Source organism: Nipponia nippon, unplaced genomic scaffold, assembly GCF_047370975.1.
Source record: "Nipponia nippon isolate SJK-2023a ecotype South Korea unplaced genomic scaffold, ASM4737097v1 scaffold_6, whole genome shotgun sequence".
Taxonomy (NCBI): domain Eukaryota; kingdom Metazoa; phylum Chordata; class Aves; order Pelecaniformes; family Threskiornithidae; genus Nipponia; species Nipponia nippon.
Genome location: NW_028262380.1, coordinates 28,643,226 through 28,658,879, shown reverse-complemented (window position 1 = coordinate 28,658,879; position 15,654 = coordinate 28,643,226). Strand labels below are relative to the sequence as shown.

Genomic DNA, 15,654 nt, shown 5'->3' with positions numbered 1-15,654 from the left:
TCACAGCTGGCTTCAATTTACAAATTGGAAGTGTATTTATGTAGGCACATGTGGCTTTGAAACTGTTGTAATTTAACAGTGGATAATGAATGAAGATGATGAGTAGCTGGATAGATAAAACTGTCACATAAAGCACCAAAAGCAAATATAAAGAAGAAATGGCAGAACAGTATTTTGAAATATCTGCATTCCTATGGATTTTTCTGCTCTTACGGCTCCATGTTGCATGACCTCCTCTGACCCCTGTTCCCTGCCAGCCAGAGAGTGTCTTGAGCTGTCACCAGACACACTAAGGAACTTGTCAGATAAGGGCAGCACATTGAGTTGGAACAGTGTTTGATGGATTAAGATTCTGGCTGTTTCACCTGTGCAATTCCAGACTTGTATTATGAATGACAATTTCAAAGCCTTTGGGCAACATTGCCAAGCATGCCCTTGGAGACCATATTACAATGTCAGAACAATGTCAATTCCAGTTAAATAATTTTTATAGCAAAATAATTAAAGTAACATCAAGCTTTTGACAGAATTTCCACAAAAACTCAGAAATCCTCAGTTAAGGCTCCCACAGCACTGCAACTTGACCTCCTTTTTTATTTTTTGTTGACATAATTAAAGACCAGTATTTTATTTTCACTTTTTTTTTTTTTGCATGCTGTAGCAGCCCTTCAGTTACAGCCTTGCAGTGTTCTCCTGGGTACTATTTACTCTACATTTAAAATAATGTTTGTAAGAAATTGTTTCATGCTATGCATTAGAACTGCGTATGTATATTTTAAAAGCTCTGTCGCACCAAGAATAATTTTGATGGTTTTGGATTACCTCAAGCAGATTGGCTTTTATTTTAGCTGCCCAAACCCTGGATTTACAGTTTTATTGACTGAAAATTAAAATAAAAAAAGAAAAAGTCCAACCCAATCTACTAGCCTGTTTTCTTCTGAAGATAGCCTTGACACATTAAAGGATAATATAGCCAGCGTCATGCAAACAAACATCTGGAACCTTGTTGATGGTCCACTCTGAAGACTTCGCAATGATCACACTCCTTTCTTCTCTTCTTTTAAACATGCCTAGAACGATCCATGCATGTTTTGTCTCTATCCTCTGCAAAGAAAGGATTGTAGAGTATTTTGGTGAGAGAAGAAATGAACAAAACACAGATCATTCTCAAATTTGAGAAATATTCAGAAAATTTATTTCAAGAAAGATAATCCTGCGTCAGAGTTCTCCAGGAAAGGGAGAGCTCTCAGGTGTGCCCAACCCTGCATGTCTAGCTATGCTATGTTGCAGACACTGGAAGCCTGCATACCCCTTCAGAGATGCAGGCAGATGAGAAGGGACATTTGAAAGAAAGCAGAGAAGTTTTGAACACTGCCTGGCAGGCAGCAGTCCAAAGCAACTCATTCAAAATTGATTTGCCTCTGTGGAAATTTCCAGTTTTGACAAATTGGTAAATGCTGATGAGGAACCTTTCTATCTGACTTTTCTGACCATCTCCATTACTCAACCTGTGATTGATTTAGACTTCAGCTACTACAAATTCTCTGCCAAGCAGCCTACTTCAGCTGAGCCAGCTCTTCTACTGAGGAACAAGTCAGCAGGACTTCAGACGATCAGAAAAGGTATCCCAGCAGCAGGAGAGCTGGCGTAATGGAATGGACAAAGGCACTGATAACAGCCCTTAACTAAACTCTGAACTCCTCTTCTAATGTTTGTCTAATTGTTGACTTTTTCCCCTGTGGATACTTAATGTTGGACAGCAGAAGCCAGATTTGGTAAACATCTGTACTTCACATTACTTACACTTCATTTAATCCTTGTGCCTGAGCTTCCCAAGTACAGAAAAATGAAGATAATAGAATTATTATCTTCAGAGAGAGGTTATTATAATTAATGTTTGTAAAATCCTAAGTGTAATTAAAGCACACAGTAAAGCTTCCAGTTAAGGATAGGTAGTGATATGTAAATCTTCTGCAATTTGGTGTATTTATTGCTTTTTCTTACTTTTTGATTTTTTTTTCGGTATTGATATCATGACAGTTCAAGTAAGGAAAGGGAATCAGAAAACACCAGTGCTTGAGAACCATGTGAAACATGATCTTAATAGTTGCTTTTACTACTTCCATAGGATGTGTTTTTCTTCCTCTCTTCATTCTTAACTTTCTTGACTCTTTTTTTGTCAGTTTACCTTTGGCTTCCATCTTCTGAGAACTTGGCCTAAGCTAAGTCAGATAAGGCTTCTCTTTTAACATTTATGACCAAGGCAAGTTAAATATGATGCTGTAATAGCATTTGCTGAATTTCAGAGCACTTCATGTGATGATGGCATCTACATGTATTCTTTGCCTGAGATTTTTTCCCCTAAAAGAAGCATCAGAAATAGAAACTATATCCTTACCCTTTCCTGTTCCTGTTTCTTTGTTTAACCTTCAAAGGCAGTGATCCAGAATAACTTAAGAGCTCACAAGTATAAATGAGTCAGCCACCCCTCCTCCCAACAGAGGGTTCTTCTTTAAAAACTAAACTGTTTTTCAGAAGCACTAGGCCTCTATTGATGTAAGCGCTTTTGAAAATTAGTCCTTTTAGTTATGTGTTTACATGTCAGTTGAAGAAAAAGATTTTCTAATTCTAGTGGAAAAAAACTTGTTCTTAATTTTTCTCAAAAAAATAGACTCTAGATTTGTACACGAACACATGTTGCATTGAACATTTTTTAGTGGAGTACATTCCTTTGGCTTTTCCACAAGCACCAATGATCCAGAGCTGTTTGAATCTCCAGCGGGCTGTGTGATGACTTATGCTGTTCTTGACAGAATGTGAGTTATAAAAAGCCTGTAACTGTGGTGCCTGCTGGATGAATTGTGATTAGACAGTCCATCTGAAACTGTGCTTTGTGCCTCTGAATTGTTTTCAGCAAGTTACTAGCGGGACAAAGTGGTATGTTTTAATACAGTCTTTATTTGACAAGCATGTATTCTTTCAAAGCAATAACTAAAATATTTGTTGTATAAAAGGAGGATTCATTTTTTCTTTTTGTAGACACTGATTCTGAAATCCTGAGTTCAAATATGTAATTCAGAGGAATCTCTATTGTAACACTATGTAAAGTAACAAAGAAGAAGCAGACACAAGGCTCAGGCTGCTAACACTAACATGGTAACAGGAATAATTCAAGATTTATTACATTTCAGCTTCTTTTCCCTTTAAGGACCAGTTTTCTTGTATGTAGGGTATGAAGAGAAACTTATAAAATATGCAGAATTTTGAGAGAAATTAGGAGGCAGAAATAAAAATCTGCCAGTTCCTCTTTTGTGTACTTTCCTCTTTCTTTTTTTCCTGTCTTCCTTTGTTCTGTTTTCTTATCCTTCCTTTTCCTTCAGTCTTCTCATCTCTTGTAACATTTCAGCTTCCCCTGTCCCTTTCATACCCTGTTTCAAGACATTCTACCTACTCCTTTCACTCTCTGCTATGGCGTGGCTCTCGCCTGAGGAGAAGCAGCCTCATATATCAAATGATATGTCAGATGCAAACAACTGATAACCATAGGGGGAGGTTACAAGAGGATCATGCTTCCAGCCGTTTGGCGGGGTGGCAGTGTCCAGGTTAAGATCTGCCAAGTGACTTTGTTGCCTGTAGCAGGGTTCCTTCAGATTATACCAGTATAATTGAAATTAGCCTTGGTTCTCTGCTGTCGGGATACTTGATTGTCAGTCGCATTTTTGTAACACCAGTGGTTTTCATGGAATTGTAATTAAGATTTCGTGTTGTCATTATAGTACAGGCCAAATTCAACAGTACAGGCCAAATTTCACAGTACAGGCCAAATTCCAGTTAGTCCCTGCAGCACTGTTTTACCCCCTGAAGAGCAGCTCTCTTGTCACTTTTCCATTTCATCTCAGCCGGTGCCAAGTAACCATTTGGAGAGTATAATCTTTTTTTTCTGGAGAGTCTCCCACAGGCAACACGCAATCACTAGTCTTCTGAACTGTACCTGTGGTTTCTGTATATTTCAGCCAGACCCATACTTTATCCTTGTTGAATACTAAGAACAGTGCAGACTCAGCACCTCTGGTTGTCCACTGACTTAAAATTAGTTTGTAAGGTGTTTGGAGTAGAAATCAACTCAGCTTGTGTATGGATGCTGCATATGGGATTACAGAAGTCTCTATCACACAAATAAACATCTCTCAGGACGTGCAGGGGAAGTGTGCTTTTGAACTTCCAGAGTGACACATAATAAGTGTCAGCCTTTATTTATTTGCTTAAAAAGAAGAGACGATCCTGGAAAAAAAAATTCTTTTGGGTAGGAAAGGCTTTACAAGTCCTGTATTCTAATAAGAACGTCTAGCATTCGGCTGGAGAAGGAAATTCAAGTTTCCTTAAAGATGAAAGTGCAGGAATGTGCCTCCCCCATGCTCCAGAAGTTTTCTGAAAGTACTGTATCACCACATATCTGCTTTGAGTGCAGCTACATCCGTTTGAAAATACACTGCTCCCCATGCAGCGCTCACAGATCAGTCGTGCCTTTGCCTGGTGGCTGGTAGAGCATCTGCAGTCATGGGTGAGCACTGCTGATTTCTCCCAACAGAGGGCAGTGATTATACTGTTGGCCTCAATACAGTTAAAGTAAAATCTGCCTGTGCCGCATATTTGTGAAAAGGTAGCTTTTAGGAATATAGAAAATATTAACTATCCATATTAAATGATGATTAAATATGGAAATCATAATATAACAGCAGGATCACTCATATAACAGGCAGTTGTATTATTTTTAGGAATGGGAAATTCTGGGGTGAGTCAAACTGAAGCTAGTTGTATTAAAATATTTCTTTTACAGCCAGCAACTGGCTTTAAGGCAGAGAATTCCTCGTGTTGACTGTCTTGAATGCAGACAGTAGTTGGCAACTGCTATAAGAAATTTCCTGCAAGTGTGTGCTATCCCTCTTAGTGAATATCATTCTATTTTGAGCCTAATTGAAAACTGAAGATAGAAAACTCAGCAATTATTTTCCCCTGCAGTACAATATTTAATATTCTGATTTCATGGCTGTCTGACTACAATGATTAGGAAGAACATTTTCTTATAGTATTTGCAGTACCACAACAATGTATCAGGAGCATTGTGTATCAAGGGAAAGAACTGTTATGTTAAAATATGTGCCACTTAAAAACATACCCAATTAAAAAGTAGGATGCCGTTGAGTGTTACATTTGGTGTAGTCAGTAATTGCTTTGTAAGTTTTTTCTTGCCTTTGGCTTTGAAAAAGCTATTTTCAGGATGAAGAAAACAGCCTCGAACTAGAAAGGCTTTAACAGGAATGATCTGCAACAGCAGAGATAACACCTCTACAACAAAGGCATTTTATGATGAGAACTGTACTACTGTGTGAAATCCAAGACAGTGTGGTTATTTTTCCTGGTGGAGAAATGGGAAATATGTGTGTAGTGGCTGATGGTTGTATAGTCCTTTAACTGAAACAAACTACTCAGTAGGACAAACTCATCTGATAACTTCTGTGTTAAATGGGGTAGAGACGCCTAGTATTTACAACAGGATATTGGTTAGGGGAAGTAAATAAGGACAGAAAGTAGTTCAAAATGTCCCATAATATTGCACAGAGAATTTGAAGAAGTACTATAAATGTAAAATGTCTGCTTGTTTTTTCTTTTTATATCAGATAGTATTACTGAAGTCTTCACTAACATCTATGTGACCAGTTTTGGACCTGTTTCAGATACTGATATGGTGAGTTTCTGAATCTTTTGCATATATGGTAAATGGTGTAAGACATATACTATTAACTTCCTTTAAACTTGTATTCTGCTTTTACTTATTATGGACAAATTGGGAATAATTTCACTGAAGTCAGGAAGTGCCAAATCCCAGTAGTTCTAAAGATGGAAATTGGTTTATAGACCTTACATAATAAGTACACTTGTATTAGCTGTTTAGTTTGGACCAGTGAATCTTCTGATCGTCCCCACTGACTGTACTTTGGTTTATATTCTGGAGCAGTCTTGAGATGGATGCACTGGATTCGTCTTGGATGAAACTAGAGTGAAAGTTGCACTGTAGGACCACACTTAATGTTTGCAACAGTCTAAGGGACCCAACTGGAGTCAGTCTAAACTAAACTTCTTGAAAGATGTAGCTTGGAAGTTGGGTCATCAGCACCATTGTGTTCTACAGATCTCTCCTTCGTAATTTGCACTATTTAGTAACCATTTAAAGGAAATAAGTGACATTAAAAAGAAAGAAACTGTCAGAATGTTGCTCTGTATTACAGTTTTTCAAGAAAACAGCAATGGAAAAAACTCTGAGGCAAGGGGGTCCTTTGTAGGTTCACTGCAAATCGTATACAGATTAGGCAGAAAGTGTCGCACCAGGGAGAAAAATCTTCATGGAGGATTTCTAAATCTATAAAATCTCTAAAGGAAATCTCTAAAAGGAAAGAAGGGAAGAATAATCTGAAAGTTACTTCAGCTGCCCTTGCCATTCCTGCAAGAAATTATTTCCTGCGAGAAATTGTTTTTTGAAGTGTTTTGAACATTCATGATTATATATGAAACACATAAAATACTACCTATGTGTATCTATAGGTATTAAAAAATGAATATTTTTAAAAACAAGCAATATTTACTTATTTTCTGAAAACTTTCAGGTTATGCATCATACAAACCAGGAAACATCCTGATGTTACAAGCTAGGTTGCAATGAAACTGAGTATTTCATGGTATGGTGTACATTTTAAAAGTTATTTGCTCACTGACTAACAGGTAGTCATAGCTTTGGAGAATATATTCTGCTTTTTTGTGTTTGCTTTTTATGTGTGATAGTTTCAGTTTTCAAGCTTTGTTTCGACTGTGATGAATACATTACTGAGGCTTCACATGAAAAGTTGTTTCATAGGAAAAACAGATATTTATTTTCTTTTTGTCACTGTATACGTTACTGATTGTCTTGAGGTGTTTTTCCTAATAATGTTAAGTTTCTGAAATGATTCTTATTTTATTACTAATTATAAAAAACAAGTATCCACAGCTCTATACGAAGGTGATATGAACATCTTGACCTTGTTAGTCTAGTATCTCATGACTTCACAATGTTTACACTTACAGTATTTCTGTGAAATGGGGAGATAATATTAAGCCAATTTTAAAGATGTGGTACTGAGGCACAAGCAGACTTACCCAAGGCTGTGTAAGTCATCTGTGCTTAAATGGGAATTCAATGAAAAGCTGCCTGAGCCTAATCCCTAGCTCCTGAAACACTTTTGACATCAGTGTGTAAATGTGTGGAGAACTCTGGGTGTCCATTTGCACAGATATGACCACACAGTAAGGGGTCAGGTCGTTTGATGCTACAGCTCTAACAGCTCTGTGAAGAGGTGTTAATCGAAACAGAGTGCAGTGCATCAGAACGGCAGCTGTTACTGTAATGGGTAGGTCCATTTGCAGGTAAGTAGATAGGTAAGTAAGAGCAGTTTAATACTTACTACTACAAGTTTCAGGGTTAATTTAGCTTATTCAGTGATAATTATAAAATCATTTTGAAATGTATGAGCAGTCAATTAGAAAATTTCAACATGTGAGTTTTGAAATAATAGCTTCCAAACTATCACATAGTCTGTTGAACATGAAGGTGACATTAGAGTTTTTACAATGAGTACTCTTTCATTTATGTATCGCACTACTGAATTGATAATGTAAACTACTATATAGAGGGTTTACTGATATTTTCTTCTGTAAATGTTGGAGGGCCTGGAATATTCTCATTTTATAAGCTTCCTCCTTGAAAGGTTTCATTGGAAGAATAAGTTTGACTCTTGCCCATGTTCTCCTAAATCTCCAGAGAATCCCAAACTGAATCTCAAATCTTTGCAGGAAGGTTGCATGCCAGCCCCTGAAGTCCTCTTCTTTCACAATGTGAGTGGTGAGGCCCTCAGTCACATCAGGTTTTTAGGCTGGACACTGCTGTTGCCCAAAACTCTCATAGTCATTGCTGCCGGTAGGATTCCTTCCCCTGGAATTTTTCATGGCAACAAAAGTCAGCAGGTGTATGACGGCACCCCTTTGCCTTATCTAATTGCCAGTTTGGGTTTTTTCCCCCTTGGTTAGCGTCTTGTGAAGAATAACAGTGCTTAGGAGAAAAGCCTGTTGAAAATAGGAAGGGGACTCACTGCCATGGGAGATGATTAATATGTGTTTATAATATGGAAGAGGGAGGTGGCACACAGAAAATGATGGGTGGATCGGAGCTAAGGACACAGTTGTCGCATAGCAGTGTTGATTCACAAAGTTGGTAAAATGTCATTCTAACCTTTGTTGTTGAATTGATAGCAATTTGTGAGGTTTCTGTTTTCCGCACTTAGTAGTTCCCATTAATGATAATATAGTATCGTGTGCAATCTGTGACTCAGTGTGATTGCTCGAATGTAGGTTTTTATTCATCTTCACAGTATCACAATTTTGCCAAAAAATAATTAAGTCCAGGGGAATTTGATCTTTGACTGATTTTAGGCTAGCTGAAGTTGCCACTGATAAATTTAGGAGGTAAAAGCTGAGGCTGAGATTTTTCTTATGGAGAAATCCTTGATCCTTGTTGTGGATTAACATTTTGACTAAGTTAAAAAGATGCTGCTCTCTGTTCCGCCGAAAATAGTCAGCTACCGAATCTGTTGACTCTTGGCCAGAACTCTGTTGCAAACTGCACTTCAAGTGAACTGCTGTGACTAAAATATTGGTGTATCTATATTAGCTGTGTCATAAAAAAGCTATTGTATGTCAACCACAGTATTTAATGTCAAAGGAAATGCCAATATACAACAGGAATTTTCAACTTCATTTTGCAAACTAATGAGAATCAAGGAAGGCAAACCAAAACATGGGATTAAACAGATTTTACTTTCACTGTACTGTCTTTTTGAGCTGTTATTTGTCTGAAATGTTTAAGTTCACTATTATGATGCTATGCCTTATACACTTCCAACCAGATCAGTGATACAAATTTATTTTGACATTAGCCTGAGAGAAGAAAAGCTACATTGTTTATAAAAACAAACAAACCAAACATTGAACAGAACAATTGAAAAACAAAGCATTTGTGAATTTTCTAAGGAGTTATAAGGCTAAATAATGATTAAAGAGGCTAATTAAAACATTTGTAATAAAATATTTAATATTTAAAAATTCTGAGGTGAAGGATAATTTTTGTTGGATTATGATTTGTAGGATAACAAAATGGAAATCATTTAATTTAAACATTAAAACTGATTATTTCTCTGTTTTTTCAAAATTAATCATTTGAAGTCTAGTAGATTGATGTATCTTGATAAATATATATGCTGCTAACTCTGATTTTAGCACTGCAAGCATGGCACTTTTACAGTTTTTTCTCCTCCTCTTTTACTAAGTAAGACTTTCCTTCTTTCCAGGCTCTTCTGACACTTTGGCTTCTAAAATTTCCGACATAGTCATAAGTCCTGATGTTCTTGATAGGGAAAAAAAATTATAAATAATAAATGAGAAACATATTTACTCCTCAAGCAATATTTATTGTATGTAAGACAGAGCATATAGGCACTGAGAGCCTTTATATGACCTCTGCTATGAAGAAAGCTTTTCCAAGATTTTGCCAAATGTTGCCTCAGAGCAGCCTTTCTAATTGTCACTGGGAACAATCTTTCCTGCTTTCCTACAACACACAGTTAGTAGGTGGCAGGACTGGAATCAGTTTTGCTTGAATATTAAAACTAACGAGCTTTCTGAAAGTTTTGTGTTTCAACTTTCAACCTTAGCTTTTCATTGTCTTCAGGGAGTTTTTTTTACTGTTGTTACATCTTTATTTTTCCTTATTTATTTGTGCACAACAATTTTTCCTAGTTTCTTGATGATAAACCTCTGTTTTTTCACTCTAGAGTCAAGAAACATGAACATTTCTCTGTAGAGATGGTCATACCCAGCTAGTTCATCGCTACACACACTTCCATCTTGTCAGTTTTCAATTAAACTTTCAATAAGCATTTCTGATTTTTCAGATATAGCCAGAACAGAAATTTTCAATGAAGGCTGAAGGTCAAATCCAGAAATGACCAAAAGGATTGTTACAGCATCTCTCACTACAACTGAGGATTGTCTGAGGATTGTTCTTTAGAGAGAATAGCTGAACTGGGAACAGCATTTCTTTTTTTCTGTCAATTTTTCAGATTTCCTCATTCCATTTTGTATTTCAGATTTTTTTTTTTTATAAAACTATTTTTTTAGCTGTTTCAAAGTCTAATTATTAGCTATGGTTCCTTAACTGGAGAGAAGCTTTACAGGGGTTGTATGATATGTAAGTCAGGACAGAATAAGGGAATGCACCAAGATGATTTTTCTCACAAAGATTAAAAAAAGAACTGCAATTATTTTACTGTAGCTTTTATGTTAACTCAGTAACAGAAGTCTAAAGAGTAAAAGGCAAACAGAAATGATAAATACACTTGGCTTTCTTGGGTGTTGGGGAGCATCTAGGATGTCTTTTTATCATTGATATGTTTCTGAAAAATCAATAAATTGGTTGCTCTATTCCCTTTTATTATAGGCGCAGGTCATTGCCTTTGCAAGTTAAATCCATAGACTGAAATTTTGAGGAGGATATCTCAAATGATCTCTTGCAGAATTTCTGTCCTTTTATTCTGTTGGGAAGGCTTGTTCCCTTGTGCAGCATCCTGCCAAGTGGATCAGTATTGGAGATCGATTTGTCAGAGGCTGTGTCCAAGCCCTTCACTGACATTAGCTCTCAGTGTACCTCTTGTTTGGATTCCTATCCCTGGCACCAGGCATCCATTGTGTTTCAGGGTTGCTCTTTCTCCATGTCTGAATAAAAAAGGGTAATGAGAAGTATTTGTATTTTCAGTGACAGCAGTGTGAATAATATCCTGTAGTCTCCTTTCTAAGTAATCCCTATTTGTATCTTTCACATTCCTCTCTTATCCCTCCTCAGTGCTTATTTTAGACTCAGAGTTCATTCTACATCAGGTCTACGGAAAGAAAGAGAGAGAAAATCATTCAGAGAAGGTCCTTTTCATAAATGGATATTAATAGAAAGACATTCTCTTCCCTAGACACTATCATTCAAACTGGTTAAACACATTTTTTCAGATTTTTTCCAAATACTTCATGTTTAGATTAAATGCTTAGACAAAAGTGACTGAAGTTGGCAGATGAAGCAGAAATAAAAGGCTTGAAATGAGTTCTTCAAATAGAGGAAAATCATGCTACAATTCCCTAGAACTGTACCACATATTCTTTATAGTATTAAAGGTTGTATATATCTGGTAGACATTACTTATGTATTTAAAAATGAATACATGTTCCTTTGAAATGCAGTGATGGGATAGTGTTTAACAGGGCTGTTAAGGGTTTTGATAAAAAATAACCAACAGTGCGGTTTCAAACCACAACCCTCTTTCAAAAGGGAGTTTATTCAGAATATTTTGAAGAATTCTATTCACCAGTGTATAAGATCCGTACCTCCCAAAGACCTGAAAGGAATTTCTGACTGTCTGCTATTTCATTCTATGTTCTGTGTTTTGTACACATTGGAAAGTAAGTTTTGGAAAAGAACAAATGGACTCAGTTTATACATCCTTGCAGTGAGATTTAATGTTAGATACACAGCTAGTGAAGTACTTTTTCAGAGCCTGAGTAGTCAGTGTTTGTGATTGGAGCATTGAGGGGTTTTTGGGGAGAGGAGAATTGCATCCTGAACTCTTTCAGTCCTGATATTGTTAGGCAATATTTTTTTTTTTTTTAGAGAAGAGATAAATAGAAAGTGAGATCAAGATGGTAGAAACATTGTTTGTCCAATCTGGTAGACAGGCCTAGATAAAGTCAAGCCATACAATGGTGTACTTCAAGAACCATGGGGTTTTGCAGACTATTGTAGTGTGTTAGCCCTTGTGCATGCCATTTGTACCATGCATAAATCTATCCTGCAGAGAATGAAGTGACCAAGACAACAAACTAATGATTTGATCCTTCCACTGCAAAGCTAATTACAGCATTCACTCAAAAGCTAGACCCAAATGCTTAGTGAGGAAGTTTGGTAAATTAATTGGCAGAAGTTCCATCACAAACTTGCACTCATCAAACCCACAAATATCAGATTATAGCAAGAATGTATATACTGGGCAGATTATTTTGCTTTGAATAATTGCATTTTTTTGAGTCTCCTGTCTAAAAGTCCTTCTTGGTTTTCTTGGAAGCGGTTTTGATACTTAGTTGCGTACCAACCATGTTAGTATTCAACAGTACTAGATGCATACTAGTATTGTTAATGTTTTTAAGCTAAACTGAAAGAAAAATTACACATTGCCTTGAGGTAGATATGACACCAAGAATGTGCTTTTTAAGAAGTAAAATTAAGAAATTATACTAATATAAAAATAAATATTAATATGAACCCTCTATATTAGCTAGGTGAGATTTAGGTCCATGAATCTTATGTGTTTACCTCATCAATGTATCAAGCACAGTATTTCTGACTGTCTTTAAGGAATAAATAAAAAGATATGTGTGCCATTTTGCCTTATTTTTATTTTTTTGTATTTGCCTTTTTAAAGTTTTATATTTTACAGTATTTAAAATTTGCTTTCATGGTGTATGTCTGTCAATGGCTTTAACAGTGGTCAAGAAAAAAACCAAACTTTCTTTAGAGAATTGACTGAGAAAAATCTTTACAAGTAGGGAATGAGGCATTCTGGCCTGAACTATTCACTAAACAAAATGCCGTGTTCCAGAGGGCGATTAATAAAATGTTTAGTCTGCTCCACAACAATACTGCTTGCTAATGGACACTCACAATTTTTGAGATGTTTGGAACACTTCCATCTTTACTCCAGATACAAAGACTGCCAAAATCTGCCAACCATTAGCTGAGAGGATGAGGGTACATTTTTTGTTGTTTGAACTTTTCCCATACAAATCTGGCCTTAGCAAAAGAGAAGACTGCCAGGTAGTGGGGAGGGATTGCTTATACTCAGGTCAGTTAAAGCTTCTCCCAGAGGTACTAATGTCTTTTTTTACTGTGCATACTGTTATGCACAACAACGGCATATTAAAAGAAGAATGAAATTCCTTCATCATTTTATTCTTCTGACCATGCAACTGGCAGAGGCTCAAGTGCTTCTTAACACTGTAGTATGAATCTCATCATCTGTATCTGAAATTTCATGTAAGCTGGTGTAATACATATTTGAAAGATTATGTTTAATTGTACTGTGCTAGAGTCCAGCTGTGAAAGCACCCTTTCAGACACAAATCAGTAGGAAGCATTTGCTTGCCTAGAAATGATCACAGGAGTCCTTTGTTGTCCTGGAAGTATGCTCTTGTGATTTTGTGGAGATACTGCACTGTATACTGGAAAGTGGTTTGGTAACGTCCAGAGACAGCACAGGTTTTTTTTCATATAGGAGAATATCTGCAGATTGTATGAAACGAGTATCTGGTATTAATTTCAGTATTTTTTTCTGGAGTCCAGATTTGTGTTTCTAACAGAATGTTAGTCTTGCTTGGAAAGTAAATATTACACAGCATTTACCACAAAGTGGTACATATACAGAATAGGAAATAGTCACAAAATCTTTATGTAGCTTCTTTTGATAAATGCTGACTTTTTATCACATTGATTATATTCAAAATACTTTAATAGTTTCCTGTTTTTTCATTTGTTTGTATGCTAATCATCATAGGGATATTCATTATCATAAGTAGAATAGATTTGACTCAGGCGGGAACATGGGATTGGTGAACATAGCATTGGAATGCAAAAGGCATGGATTGTATTTTGCTTTTCATAATCACTCTGTAAATAGACTGGGACAAGTGAATTTTGTCTCTGTGCCTTGGTTTCCCTTCATACAAAATTGAGATCCCAATACTTCCTTTGAAAAATGCACTGAGGTCTATAGAAAGATATTTAAGAACTATGTGAGATTTTATTGCTATTGTGGTAAATGGAAGGAGAAGGTGTTCATGATCATTCACACCAAACCTTGGTTTATTACATCTTCTAAATGGGATGTTCTGCAAATAAAGATTTCCAGCATGGATCAGATGGAGAGATTAGAATTACCTGTGGATCAGTCAGAGATTTATCAGTGGGATCTTTCAAGGCTACAGCTCAGATTCTGTCCTGCTTATTTCACTTCCTAAGCAGTTGCCATACATCAGATGTGTTTTTTTGAAATGTTGCTGTTTTGATTTAGTAGCATTTCACACCTGCTTTTTTTCTGTTTTATATCTCTTGTAATTCTTTATATATATTTTGGAAGACAGTGAAGAAGTGGGACCTTTGAAATTCTTTATTGATGGAAACATTAAAAAAATTTAAGATTTATATTCTAATCATTTATGTGCAGGGATATTTGTCAAATGAACCTGTAGGACTTATCACTCACTTCTGTTGAATTTCAGTGGGATTTCAAAGTCTTACTCCCTCAGGCCCTTCTTTCCACTTCTTTATACCTCAAACATCAATCTTATACATAGGAATGATTTATTGGCAAAGCCCCTCAGACAGAAACCACAAGAAGGCTTTTAGGGCAATTGTTTTCCTTGAATTACGTGGTATTTCTAGCTAGATTTCATATATTCCCCCTGCTTCAAGCACACTGTTCCTGCTGCTCCTGATCCTCCATGATTGTATGCGTTTTGTGACTTTCTCTGGTCTACAACTGAACTGATAGATAACTTGGATTTTGTAAATGGGATTTTAAGTCACACGATATTTAGCAAATAAAACAACATATAAATCAGCAAATAAAATAGGACAATTGAATGTGATCTATCATAGAGAAATGGGCAAATTACTTGTCATGAGGCAGTGTCTCTGGCAGTGATGAGACACAGTAAAAGATCAGGTATAATGTCACAGAAATACGTGTTTTAGAAGTGCATAATTTTGTATTTCACAGATATATTTACTAAAATATTATTAGAGGTAATAGCAACTGGCATTAAAGAAACCCAAGCAAATTAATTTTCAGTGTACTGTAGTGTTAGTTTTATTTAATATTTGTTTGAGTAACTATAATTTTAATTAGAAAAATGTCAAAATTGTATTGTAGTAATGTAAGCCCTCTTGATATAGCTAAAAATTGCACTTGTGGTTTTTGTCAGGTTAATTTATAAGTGTCCCATTACATCATTCCAAAAAGATCTCCCCAAGCACCTGTCACAGTTCCTAATGACAACTGCTTTCTCTCCTGCCCCTGCCATCCTCCTTCAGGTAACAGAATTCTCTTTCCTTTATTCCACATGCTTGTCTTAGCCTCTGGCCCTGACTTGGAAAAGGTCCTCAAAGCTCCTTGGCTCACAGACCAAAGGAGCTGAAAAGGGCTGTCACTTCTCACTGTCTACTCAGCACTTCTTTTGTACCACCGTATGATTGCCTGAGAAAAAACTTAAGCCTTGTTAATCAGCACACAAGGGAGCCAGCAGAAAGTGATGGGGGCTGATAAGTTCCTTGAAATCACTTTTATATTGAAATCACTTGAATATTTTATATTGGTTGAATTTTATCAGGACTTGTCCATTCAAAGATAATTTACTTGAAAATGGTTTACGTAAACTGTAGCATTTGCAGAGTAATTGCAATAGTACAGACTGTTG

The 15,654-nt window shown here is 36.3% G+C and overlaps 1 protein-coding gene across 3 annotated transcripts in view; it reads left to right on the top strand.

The window, feature by feature from the left end:
• GABRA2 (gamma-aminobutyric acid type A receptor subunit alpha2) overlaps window positions 1-15,654 on the top strand; it is a 64,819-nt gene that overhangs the window by 23,542 nt on the left and 25,623 nt on the right. For all 3 annotated transcript variants that reach the window (XM_087736426.1, XM_087736427.1, XM_087736425.1), the window contains exon 4: window positions 5,679-5,746. In XM_087736426.1, the coding sequence (XP_087592552.1) occupies window positions 5,679-5,746 (68 nt within the window). The remainder of the gene's footprint in view (window positions 1-5,678; window positions 5,747-15,654) is intronic.